The 12,359-nt window shown below is 33.3% G+C and overlaps 1 protein-coding gene across 1 annotated transcript in view; it reads left to right on the top strand.

The window, feature by feature from the left end:
- The window catches only part of LOC119837489 (head-specific guanylate cyclase), a 93,022-nt gene that overhangs the window by 30,842 nt on the left and 49,821 nt on the right, over window positions 1–12,359 (top strand). Inside the window, exons 3-4 of the mRNA XM_038363081.1 lie at window positions 8,482–8,555; window positions 9,772–9,854. Of these exons, the coding sequence (XP_038219009.1) occupies window positions 8,482–8,555; window positions 9,772–9,854 (157 nt within the window). The remainder of the gene's footprint in view (window positions 1–8,481; window positions 8,556–9,771; window positions 9,855–12,359) is intronic.

The following is a 12,359-nucleotide window of genomic DNA, read 5'->3' as shown; positions in this document are numbered from 1 at the left end:
GTCAATTAGATTTGATCTTAAATATAAACGTTTTATCGGAGGGTGATTGGCTCTAATCCCATTGTGAATGTAATTTATTTAATAAAATATTAACAATACATTGGAATAATCATCGTTGACGTTTTACGTTTATTGCGAGCAAAGTAAAATAATTTTGGAAATTTGTAATAATGTGTGTATAGATATAAAAAATCCCCACTCACGCAGACAGCCACACAATATTATCATGTATATGTAATTATCATGTTTTCATGTACATTCAATATAAAACTGTCTGCCAAATAAGATAACTTGAAACACAACGATAATAACTTGTTATTTAGTATTACAATAACCGATTTATTAACTCAATGGTCGAGATGTTTGCGCTTGTTTTGCGAAATAAATTACTATATTTTTATTATTATAATTTTATATATATGGGCAACTGTGATAGTAAGCGATGTAATGTGGTGATGATCGCTTACCTTTGATGGTAAGCGATTACCACCGCCCATGAAAATTTGCATTGCAAATGCCTCGCCCGCTTTTTACGAATTTAAAGCGGAAAAGGCATTTGCATTGGCCTAAGGTAAGAAAAGTATTGACAACTGGATTAAAAGACTGGAATGAGAAGGGTGAGGAAAAGGATACGCCGTTTCCCCTAACGAAATACAGTACACTCTTACTGTGTCACGTCGAAATTAATAAATCTTAATTAAATTGCCCTTAGATTATTTGCCAACAGCAATTGCTCATCGTTCATTTCTTTTCCTACCCAATATAATCTTGTTTGCTGCATTTTTTTGTAAATTTTCCTCATAATTTTTTGTATTAGTCGTCTGGCATATTAAAGCGAGCCATCCGCGGCGTCGCAACTCGTCCCAATTCGTGCCGAAGCGTGCTCGACTCCCACACTCAGCGGGTAAATATAACAACCAACAGGTTCATTACTTATGAATAAACAATTAGAGTATATTTCTATTACAATTGGTCGGTAGACATATTGTAAGTGATTGGTCACCCAAAAATAAGAGCTTAGTTTATTAATACAACGAAAATAATAGTGATTAAATAAGGTTTTACAAAAAGCTTTTACGTCAATGATCACAAATTTTATATTGTATTTAAATTAAATAATTTATGTGTAATATCACAGTATAATAATCCATGCATGGTGTTAGCGTTTTGGGAGGTTCTTTAGGGGTTACTGCACGCTGTATGATTTAAGGATAGGATTTTTGGACTCCAGTTTAGATGGTAGTCACTAGCTAATTTAATGAAAGGGTCAACCACTTCGTTTATTAAGTCAACTACAATCACAATAGACCGTAAGCTAATAATAATTAACTCAATAATACAATAGTTCGATTAAACGCAAAATGTTCCGTACCAAGCTAATGTCCCTTGACAGCGTAGCCGTTGATTAATCGTGTTTATGTAATTAATGAAGGCCTTTTATTAATTAATTCGGAAATGTATTGGATGTTTTGTACATCAATGATAGATGTTCCTTTCAATGTTAAAGGTCACGTATTTGTAAAAAAGACACACACACGCACGCATATTTATAATGCGTTTATGAACGTGTGAGGTTTAACCGAAGAAATTGCGTATTTACACTTATAAATATAATTAAATTTACGTATCTTTATGAAGCAATAAAGGGTAAAATAAACAAATACGAATGCATTCATAGAATTAAATAATACCGTAAATTTATAATATCTTAGCTATTAAATACACATAATTCGTCTAGAAATATGTCACTTTTAAATGTAATACTTACATTTCCTATTCAATTTAATATCAAGTTTATTAAAAATCTAGTCCAAAAATACCTTTCTTGCTTCATAATCAATTGTTATTGGCCTCACTTAATTGTATACAATATAATTGAGTTATTATAATATCAATAAACAAAGAGGAAATTGCTATTTACTTTGCAAACTCAATTGACAAACTTCGTACAAAGTAATTAAATGCCATATTGATTGTTATTGGCTCAAACATTCCTCGTTCTAATCCTCGGGATGTATTCTTCGAAAGTTTTCTATTGAAATAGTTTGTGCGGTCGTAACTTGTTAGATGAGGGATTATTTTTCAATATATCGATTGGTTTTTTGTGGGCGATTCTTGTGTTTTTTAATTGAAGTTGGGACATGGGTATTTACGAAGGTGTTATGTCGGATTGCTACCGACCAAAACACTACACTGTGTTCCGTCGAGTCGCTTTAGTGAAGGGGCACGGGAGCTGGTTATAATTCATCCGCGACCCGTGTAGGCAACATCCTACTAATTTATAAAGTAGGGACATAGCTATTTACGAACATACATAGGTGTTTACTAAAGTAGGCAATATTACCGCCTAGAACGTCATAAACTCTCAAACTTAAAGTCTTTAAAAAAAGTTGAAACTGGCAAAATAAAATGTTCTCTTAAAAGTTCTAGACTTTTGAATAATTCTCAAAAATGATAGAACTTTGATTTAAATTTTCTACTCAAAACAACTGTTTTTAACAAAAATAACTATAGCACCTTCAAATTTTAGAACTAGACCCAATTTAAATAGAACACAGGAATTATAAATCATCAAAATCGGTTCCCCAGTCGAAAGTTTTAAGGTAGGTACCTAATGAAGCCCAAACAAAATACTGGTATTAACCCCCTTGAAATTCGGTTGACAATTTTCATCGTCGAAAAATGTAATCAAGCACGATAAAGTTTGCGGGACAGACTCTGATTAACGGCAATTAATTAATCAAACTCAGTCTCAGTAACGTAGCTAAAAGTGACATCCATTAGTCATTTGATACCCACTGCGTGCGTTTGGCGCCATTTTTGCTGATCCCCGCACATCACTCAAGCACTCTGCTATCCGATATATTAGCTTTTAGGACTTCTACCGAAAATAAACAATTGTGATCAGACGCTACGACACTTTAGCCTATGAATCCTTTTCAGGAAATATGGTTGAGGCGGTGATGTTTTGTTTAATGTATTTGATGTAGATTTATACAGTGCATTTATAAAAATTTAAAAAATGCTATGCGTTAACAGTTTTTGGCTAGTCTTTGTGAACTATAAAATTTAGAAGACGAAGACGAAGAAGACGCAAATATGACATTCATTATGACTTAAGAAGCGTATATTTCTTTCATACATGTAATATTTGTTTACCTCTATTTTATTTTAAAACACCTATGCAATGCAATGCAATGTTTTGGCCTACCACCATGTAAAATTTTGTCTAATATATGCCCAGTTGTTTTTACGTGAATTCACATACATCATTCGTCATTCAATTTACATTCAAACAGAAAAAATCATAAACTATTGGACTAGTTACATCGAAGTTAGTACAGTTTTATATTTTATTAAAACTAATTTTCTAGGAAATATAAATTTGATTTATTCATTCATCATTACAAGAATATTATTCAAGCCTAACCTATAAAAAATTCAATTTTATTAGGGTGTGAAGGCATTCTCACGCAAAAGCCATTGAACTGACTTATGTAATTTGGACTGAAAATATATTATATTACTATTTTATATCGTACTAGCTGTTCGCCCCGGTTTTACCCGTGGTACATATATAGGCAGGAATTAAGCTTATGTATCAGAATTTCACATGGGTTTGCAATACTTGCTCTAGTCCGCAGGTGAATCCGCGCGGCACAGCTAGTATACAATTAACATTTGATGCTTGATTATATGCCACAAAAAACATACAATTTGAATGTTTTTGCTCATTTAAATTGTTATTAGAAACATTACATAAGCAGATAAAGGTAACTAGGCACAAAAATACACAAATCTTGTCTATTTACATTCCCCGATATCTCTCTTGAAGATAAAAATAACAACGAAGCGTTACTTCTCACTTCTTATGCTCTCTTGTAAGCGACATTTTTAGGGCTCCGTACCCAAAGAGTAAAACGGGACAATATAATTATTTACTAAGAATTTTCTGTTCGTCTGTCAGTCTGTCCGTCCGTCCGTCAGCAGGCTTGTACCTCATGAACCACAATAGATAGACAATTGTAATTTTATTTATTCCGATTTGTTTTATTCCTGTTTCTGGTGTAAAAAAAGTTATACAAAATCAAGGTTAAGCACGGTTGGCATGGATATAAATGGATGGGTGACCAAGTTTTTTTGCTCTAACTTATTTATGCTGAACTCTTAGTGTCACGAGGCGGCTCGCGCTTGACCGATTATTATATTTAGATCAGAACCGCACCACTAGGGTTTCGCGGCTTAATGTCGACATAAATATTTTCAGAGCATTTGTACGAACGCGGGAGTTAGTGTGGACATGTTTATACTGTGGCTTTGCTAGCGTTTTGTGTACTGTGAGATATTGGTAGAGGAATAACACTGAAGACATCCTACTATCCTACTTAATACTATAAATGCAAAAGCTTGTAAGGATGCGTGTGTTTGTTGCTCTTTCACGCAAAAACTACTAAACCGATTGCAATGAAATTTGGTAGGTAGACAGCTGAACAACTGGAATAACATATAGGCAACTTTATATTCCGATATTCCTACGGGATACGGAATTACGCGGGTGAAACCGCGGGGCGCAGCTAGTATTATATACTTCTTAAGAGTTTTATTCCTCTACTAATATCTCACTACACGAAACACTTACAAAATCACAGTATAAAAATGTCTACACTATCTTTATCTCTAAGCATTTCAATGCTATAAAACTAATATAGAATCGTTTCTAGATGTTTCTAGCGTGATGTTTCTAGGGACACACGCCTCCTATGAGGGTTCAGGCCATAATCCACCACGCTGGCGAAGTGCGGGTTGACAGATGTCACATGTCGTCGTGCTAACTATTCTTCGACATGCCGATTTTTCAGTTTCTTCACCGTTACGAGTTATGATGTTGATAATCCTACAAATCCTACTAATATTATAAATGCGAAAGTTTATAAGGATGTGTGTTTGTGTTTGTTATTCTTTCACGCAAAAAATACTAAACGGATTGCAATGAAATTTGGTACGTAAATAGCAGGACAACTGTAATAACACATAGGCAACTTTTTATCCCGATATTCCTACGGGATACGGACATATGCGTTTTTCGTTTCAGCTAGTTTTTCTACAATAATATTTTGAATGATTTGTCTTATTTTTGGTCATTTCAATAATTGAATGATTCAATGCCTATGTGTTTTTCCAGTTGTCCAGCTATCTACTAACCAAATTTTAATTTAATCAGTTCAGTAGTTTTTGCGTGAAATAGTAACTAACATACATACATTCATACATACATCCATACTTTCGCGTGTATAATATTATATAGTAGTTGTTTCGGTATAAGCCTAAAATACCATAAATTACGGTATAAGTTCAGCAATATATACCGAAAACATTGAAATAGATTAATCTAATGAAATTATCATATTTTATTGAAAGTTTGTGTTTTAGCATTTAGAGAAAGCCTCAGTCAGGTTGGTTTAATGGCATAGTTTAATTTAGATGACTTTTTGTAAGTTTTAATTGTATTCAATGAATAACTTTGTTATATCTGGATAGAAAGAACAAGATTGAGATTACCTACTTGTTAAATTTACATAAAAACTAATGAAATCATAAAATTAGATTATACGTTTGTTCAATTTAATGTTTTATACAATTGTAAAAGGCAACTTTCATAATGATTTTATAGAGTAACGATTTATCAATTAAAATACGAATAAAATATATAAAACATATAAATAGCAGTAATATATAAAAGGAATAAAAACATAACATAAAAAGAGGGTAGTCAGAAAATATTAAAAAATATTGTTAATATTTCAATCAATACGAGTTGAACTGAACAGCAAATTAACAACGTCGTACTAATATGATACACGGCTTTTATTTCCCCACAACATTAGCGAACATCTAAGAACCTTCTAGAACCTTCGCAACACTTACAATACCCTTCATTAGCTTTCGCGATATTGCCCAAATATTATACACGGGGGTCGCATACAAAACCCTTTTTAGTACCAACTATATTGACACTATTTTTATTGAACCCAGAGGCATCCCGGCACGTGCTCCAATTATTCAATAAGGTCACGAGTACGAATCTGGCAAGATCGATGCTGGGTCGTGGAAACGTCGACACAAAGTGCCATTCTAAGTTTAGACGATATTTTAGGTTTCACCGCTGCAGGGGCGGATTCGATTTGTTTTATTTCACGAGCATATATAAAAGAACTTTGTGTATGGTGGTTTCTTGATTATGTAAAACGAATAAAAGATTTCACAAACTTTTGCCACTGAGGCAAAAGTTTGTGAGATATTGAATAACAAAATGTTTTTTATCTGTGTAATTTAACAGTAACAGAACGGTGTAAGTTTAACAGTTAACCGTTTAAACATTTTCGGGTTACAATTAGAGTGTATATATATTTGCACACACGCGCGTACACACACATGTACACATGCATATGGCCTTCAAAAGAATACAAAAGAAAAGGAATATGATTATGATCACACAACCGTAGTGACTCAGACCAACAAGCGGCGTGACATACGAAATGCACGGTGAATTATTTTTGTTCTCGACTCCACAATGGACGTGGAAACTCTTATTGCTCGTACCTATCTCGACAATGTGCAACTGGCCTTTTGGATTTTGATAGACAGTACGAATTAGTCTGTCTATTTCGTATATTCCCTATGCCTTTATTTTCTTAACATAACTATGGAGCAAACTTGGTGTTTGCTAGGATTTGAACATTTTGTATCATACACCAGGCAGTAGTAATAATTACATTATTGCCAAATAATGTAGTCTTTACTACTTCAAAATTTGTTTTGATCTGATAATGCATATTGCTCCTTTAAACAGGCACTACTATGGAAATATTGCTGAAATTGCGACCAAGACTATGAGTTGAAGTAATCAGTTGTTATTAGTCCAGTACGTTATAAAATCCGCTCACTGAAGCAACTCAGAAGTAATTGAATAAAAAGCACTTGGATAATTAATATGCTATTTGCGATTTACATTCGTTTCAGTCGTTAATAGACTTTAGATTTCACCCCTGTAAGTCCGTATCCCGTAGGAATATCGGAATAAAAAGTTGCCTATATGTTATTCCAGTTTTCCAGCTGCTTACGTACCAAATTTTGTTGCAATCGGTTCAGTAGTTTTTACGTGAAAGAGCAACAAACACACACACATCCTTACAAGCTTACGCAATTATAATATTAGTAGGATTAGTAGGATTTATTAAATGTTGAATAAGAAGTTATTTGAGAAATTCAATTGCTGGTGCGGGATCATGGGTGGCAGGTTGTCACGGCAGCACGCACTTGTAATCTATGATTTTATTTAAAATTTTAAGTAATAAATAAAGCTATAAAGATAAAAGTAAAACAGAAGCTTTTTGGAACGACCTGTAGTCATGTTTGTAATACTCATGTATATTTGTATTTTCAGCAATATTTTATTACACTGTAATAGAAACTTCACTAAACAGAATTATTCAATTCTTTCCATTCTTCTTAAATTAAAACATTGAAAGTGTTAAAAGAAATATTTAATACGAATGTCATCTTATGCGAAATAATTTTCCCAGTTTGATAATAGTTTGGGAAGTATAAAGTTTCGACGGTATGCCGACAAGCTTCTCTGAGCGATTCCGAGTAGATTTTACGACAGGTGAAAGTTTGTCATCAAAATTGTGTCAAATATTACATTATCCTACTATCCTTCTAATATCCTTCTCCTTCTATCTAATATCTAATATTATAAATGCGAAAGTTAGTAAGGATGTGTGTGTTTGTTGCTCTTTTACGCAAAATCTGCTAAACCAATTGCAATCAAATTTGGTACGTAGTTAGCTGGACAACTGGAATAACATATAGGCAAATTTTTATCGATATTCCTACGGGTTACGGACTTACGCGGGTGAAACCGCGGGGCGCAGCTAGTTGGTAATAAAACGATAGTCGGTATATCCTCAAACGATATTGAACATTATATACTCAAATTCATCAAATTCTTACATTCCCTTGGAATTATTCTCTAATTAAATTGTAGATGAGACATTAAGCAAGGAAAGGATATCCATCGAGAACAAGGGAATGGTCTTGGAAGGGTTAGAAAAAGGATACACTCACCCAGCGAAATGCAGTAGCATGCATTCCGATCTTCTGTGGGGGAGCGATACCTTCCTCGGGAGCTGGCCCAGTTCGTGCTGAAGCGAGCTTGACTCCCATATTCATACATTACAATACTAAAACAAAAATAAAAAGAGATTGCAGTTCTTTGCCAAAAATTAAGTAGGTACATAATATAAAGTACAACTTAGTACGTACATAAAACAAAATCCATCGTAGCATAAGTGTTATATGAAACTGCACAATTTATTACTTTATCGAAGATGGAACCTCCCGCTACCTAATTGAAATGCTTCAGCTAATGCTTTATCCATCGTATTGTAAAACTGACACTAATTAGTACATTGCTTTCAGAACGAATGTCTCCACGCTGCGGTGACGTCACTGACAAAGAACCAAGCCGAGCACTACGACAAATATAATTGCTTGTGAGTATTTATTTAAAACATCTTGTTAAATGCTTATGCTATTGGTTATTGTCGGATCTAAATAGGTTCAATTGAATTGAATCTATAAAATCCACACCTAGCTATGACAATTTTTGAGGGTATTTGTTAAATCGAACGAAAATGATTCCAATTACTCAGTATTGAAACTGCTAACCTAACAGATAGACGTGTTATCTCCTGAATTATTAAACCAGTGGCATAAACACAGTTTTTCACCATATTAATACATTTATAGTATAAATAAAAGAATATGGGACAGTTTATAAGCATCAATCGAAGCGTCAATGAATAATAACCGTTTTCAGCTGAAGCGACGCATTTCGAATACTAATTGACATTTATCATGACTGTTCCATCCAATTGAAACGATCAATTTCGATTGAAATGTGAAAATATGCATTTTGATATATTCAAAAATTGTTTTCCTATACGCTTTTATGGATATAACGTGCAGGAGCAATAGTTTTATATTGGAAAGTATTGTGTGGTTATATCAGTATTTATTTTGTGCGGGGACGTTTTATTCTTTTAAAAGTGAATTCGTTCATAATGAGTTTATTCTCGGTATGTTCCTTATATAATATTATTGTGGTTTAAGACTAAATTATGAAATTTATGTTATGTTAAGCTAGCTGCGACCCATGATTTCACCCGCGTAAGTCCGTATCCCGTAGGAATATCGGGATAAAAAGTTGCCTATATATTATTCCAGGTGTCCAACTGTCTAAATACCAAATTTCATTGCAATCGGTTCGGTAGTTTTTGCGTGAAAGAGCAACAAACACACACACACATCCTTACAAACTTTTCGCATTTATAATATTAGGATATTGACCACTTCCCAGCTGAATATTGTGTCTCACGGGATTACGAGAATGATGGAGCGGTGAAATAGAGTGTATTTTTGTTTGTAATAATATTAAAAATGGACAGTCTCCTTTGAGATTTGTTACCGTGGCTCAAATTTAGTTGAGTCAAAATATTGCCTGATATTTTAAACTGTAGCCGACACCTTCATATGTACGAAAACACAGTATCAAATCGCTTTATTGTATTTCGTTCGTTCTTACTCGAATCGTGAAACTCAAAACATATCATAAATCTGTAATATTAATGTGTTGTATTCCCGATTTTTTTAAGGTATGTAGGAATCTTTAGCTTCTTTATATTAAATAAATTATTTCTATTGTTACAGACGAAGACTACCAGATGACGTTCGGACATGTAGAAATTACGCATATTTACAAGAAATATACGACGCGGTACGAGCAACTGATAGTAAGTATTACATTCCAATTAGATTTATTTTATTCTTATTTCTCAAATGGACATTAAAAACATAATGTTGCACAATACTAGCTGCGCCCCGCGGTTTCACTCGTGTAAGTGCGTATCCCGTAGGAATATCGGGATAAAGTGTTGCCTATATGTTATTCCAGTTTTCCAGCTGCTTACGTACCAAATTTCATTGCAATCGGTTCAGAAATTTTTGCGTGAAAGAGCAACAAACACAGACATATCCTTACAAACTTTCACATTTATAATATTAGTAGGATTCGCGGTTTAAAAAATCGTCATAAAAATATATTCATTGTCGTTGCGCTTTGCATCATTCCCTCTTGATTCCTTGTTTATTGTAAATGTACATAAAAATACAAAGTCAAGCCCTGTTAAGCGATACGTTTTATTATACAGTAAAGATCCACATTTTAACAAAATAGGAACTGAAACAATATAAAGACAAGAAAAGAGGCAAGGAAGGTATCTTAATTTACTTTGGTTTACTACTTAATTTTTTTTAGCTTTAATTTGATACTAACTGCGCCCCGCGGTTTCACCCGCGTAAGTCTGTATCCCGTAGGAATATCGGGATAAAAAGTTGTCTAGATGTTATACCAATTGTCCAGCTGTCTACGTGCCTAATACAATTGCAATCGGTTCAGTAGTTTTTGCGTGAAAGAGCAACAAACACACACATCCTTACAAACTTTCGCATTTAAAATATTAGTGGGATTAAGATCCAAATTTTAACATAGTAGGGACTGAAACAAAATAAAGACAAGAAAAGAGGCAAAGAAGATATCTTAAGTTACTTTGGATTACTACTTAATTTTTTATAGATTTAATACGACATTCTTACAAAGTTTCATATAAAAAGCCTATTAAGCCTAACATATTTCTAGACTTATACACAAACAATCTACAGCTAGTCCCGAGAGGCCAATTTCCACCCATCAATAATCAAGGTTGACATTTTCCATCTTCCCTTAATCCTACAAAATTAATTTGAAACAATTAATTACAGCTAAAATCAATAACCACAGTAACATTAGCGGGATATCACAAATTATTCAACTGTATAATTGTAAGAGTAATCAGCCACGATAGCACGCGAGCTTTGTCCACATTTTCACCTAGGTTACTGTTATTTACGTGTAGTTTAATACTGTTATTGCACGCAAGGTGAGGCTCTGCGGACAAAATTGGCTTAAATATCCACAATAATAGAAAAAGCCCTACACCTCTATCTAATTTCTCTCTGCACGTCTGGTTGTGTGCAAGAAATCGCTATATAGCGATCAGACCGCCATTTGTTTATAATGTAACTTTATTAAGTTTTTTTGTAGGTTTATTAAGAGCAATAAAGAATGAGTAAATAAATAAAAAGCGTTTCGTTTCATTCACAAATCTTTCCTCTCCTACAGTGTGATAGAGGTCAAGCCATAGTTATGGTATTTCTTTTCATCGACGTCTCTGGGGAGAGGTGGCAGACCAAATTTTTAATTATGATCAAATGACGATAATTCCCTTTCAAAACCAAAAGCGATTATTTGGTTGAGAGCCCACGCAGTGACAGTCGAATTTAGAATCTCATTTTTTTCGGATGTCGTTTAAAATATTGGTTACCTTCTTCTATTATGCTTATTGATTAATGCGTATGTATGTATGTATGCGATAGTCCATTCTATATAACGCAGTTTTGCGTTATTGTTACATTGTTACGTTACAGTGTGATAGTCTTACACCAAAATGACGTAAAATTCATTCCAGCTCTTTGGAAAAGTTTAAATATAAACACAACAATTTAATGTAGGTCTAAATAAATAATTAATAAACAGGTAAATAATGTTAAATAAATAAATGTTTCTTTCTTTCTTTCTTAATTTTAAATAATTTTGTATTACCAGCAGACATGTTTTTCTCGCTTATTAATATTGCTACTTCAGTCTTTCTTATAAAACCTCCCCAATAATATTCAACTTTAAAAATAAATTGAACAAACCTCAATATAACATACAAAGTTAAACAATATCTTTAAAACATTCTATTTTTAAAAGTGTATCACCAATTCTTTTCTACTCTCAGATGTATTATGGAAAATATGTTTGAACTAACTTGCCTTATGGAAATTCTGCATAAGTTTGTATTTTATTTAAGTTCTCAGTCTGGGAGATATTAAGTCCCTCTTAAGTGGCTTTAAATGGAACTTTGACTTCGTATTTTATACTATGTATTTTGTTTTATGTGAATATTAGCAACGAACTTATAAAACTTGTTGATAGTGCATTATGCAGCGTTTGAGATGTTTATGCAAGGTTTAATTTGATTTTTAGAAAATGTCTATGTTAGAGCATGGAAGTCAGCTGATGGTTCGCTTCATAGTAATTGATCACCACTGCAAATAGGAGCCTCAGCAAATGTTTTATTCGAATGCAGCGTACTATTTGAAATAATCTATAATTTCCATTTACTCCACATTTACGAAGTTTGTCATATATAAAT

The sequence above is a fragment of the Zerene cesonia genome, chromosome 27 (genome assembly GCF_012273895.1).
Source record: "Zerene cesonia ecotype Mississippi chromosome 27, Zerene_cesonia_1.1, whole genome shotgun sequence".
Taxonomy (NCBI): Eukaryota; Metazoa; Arthropoda; class Insecta; order Lepidoptera; family Pieridae; genus Zerene; species Zerene cesonia.
Note: the sequence above shows the minus strand (reverse complement) of the source record. Positions and strands in the feature narration are given on the sequence as shown.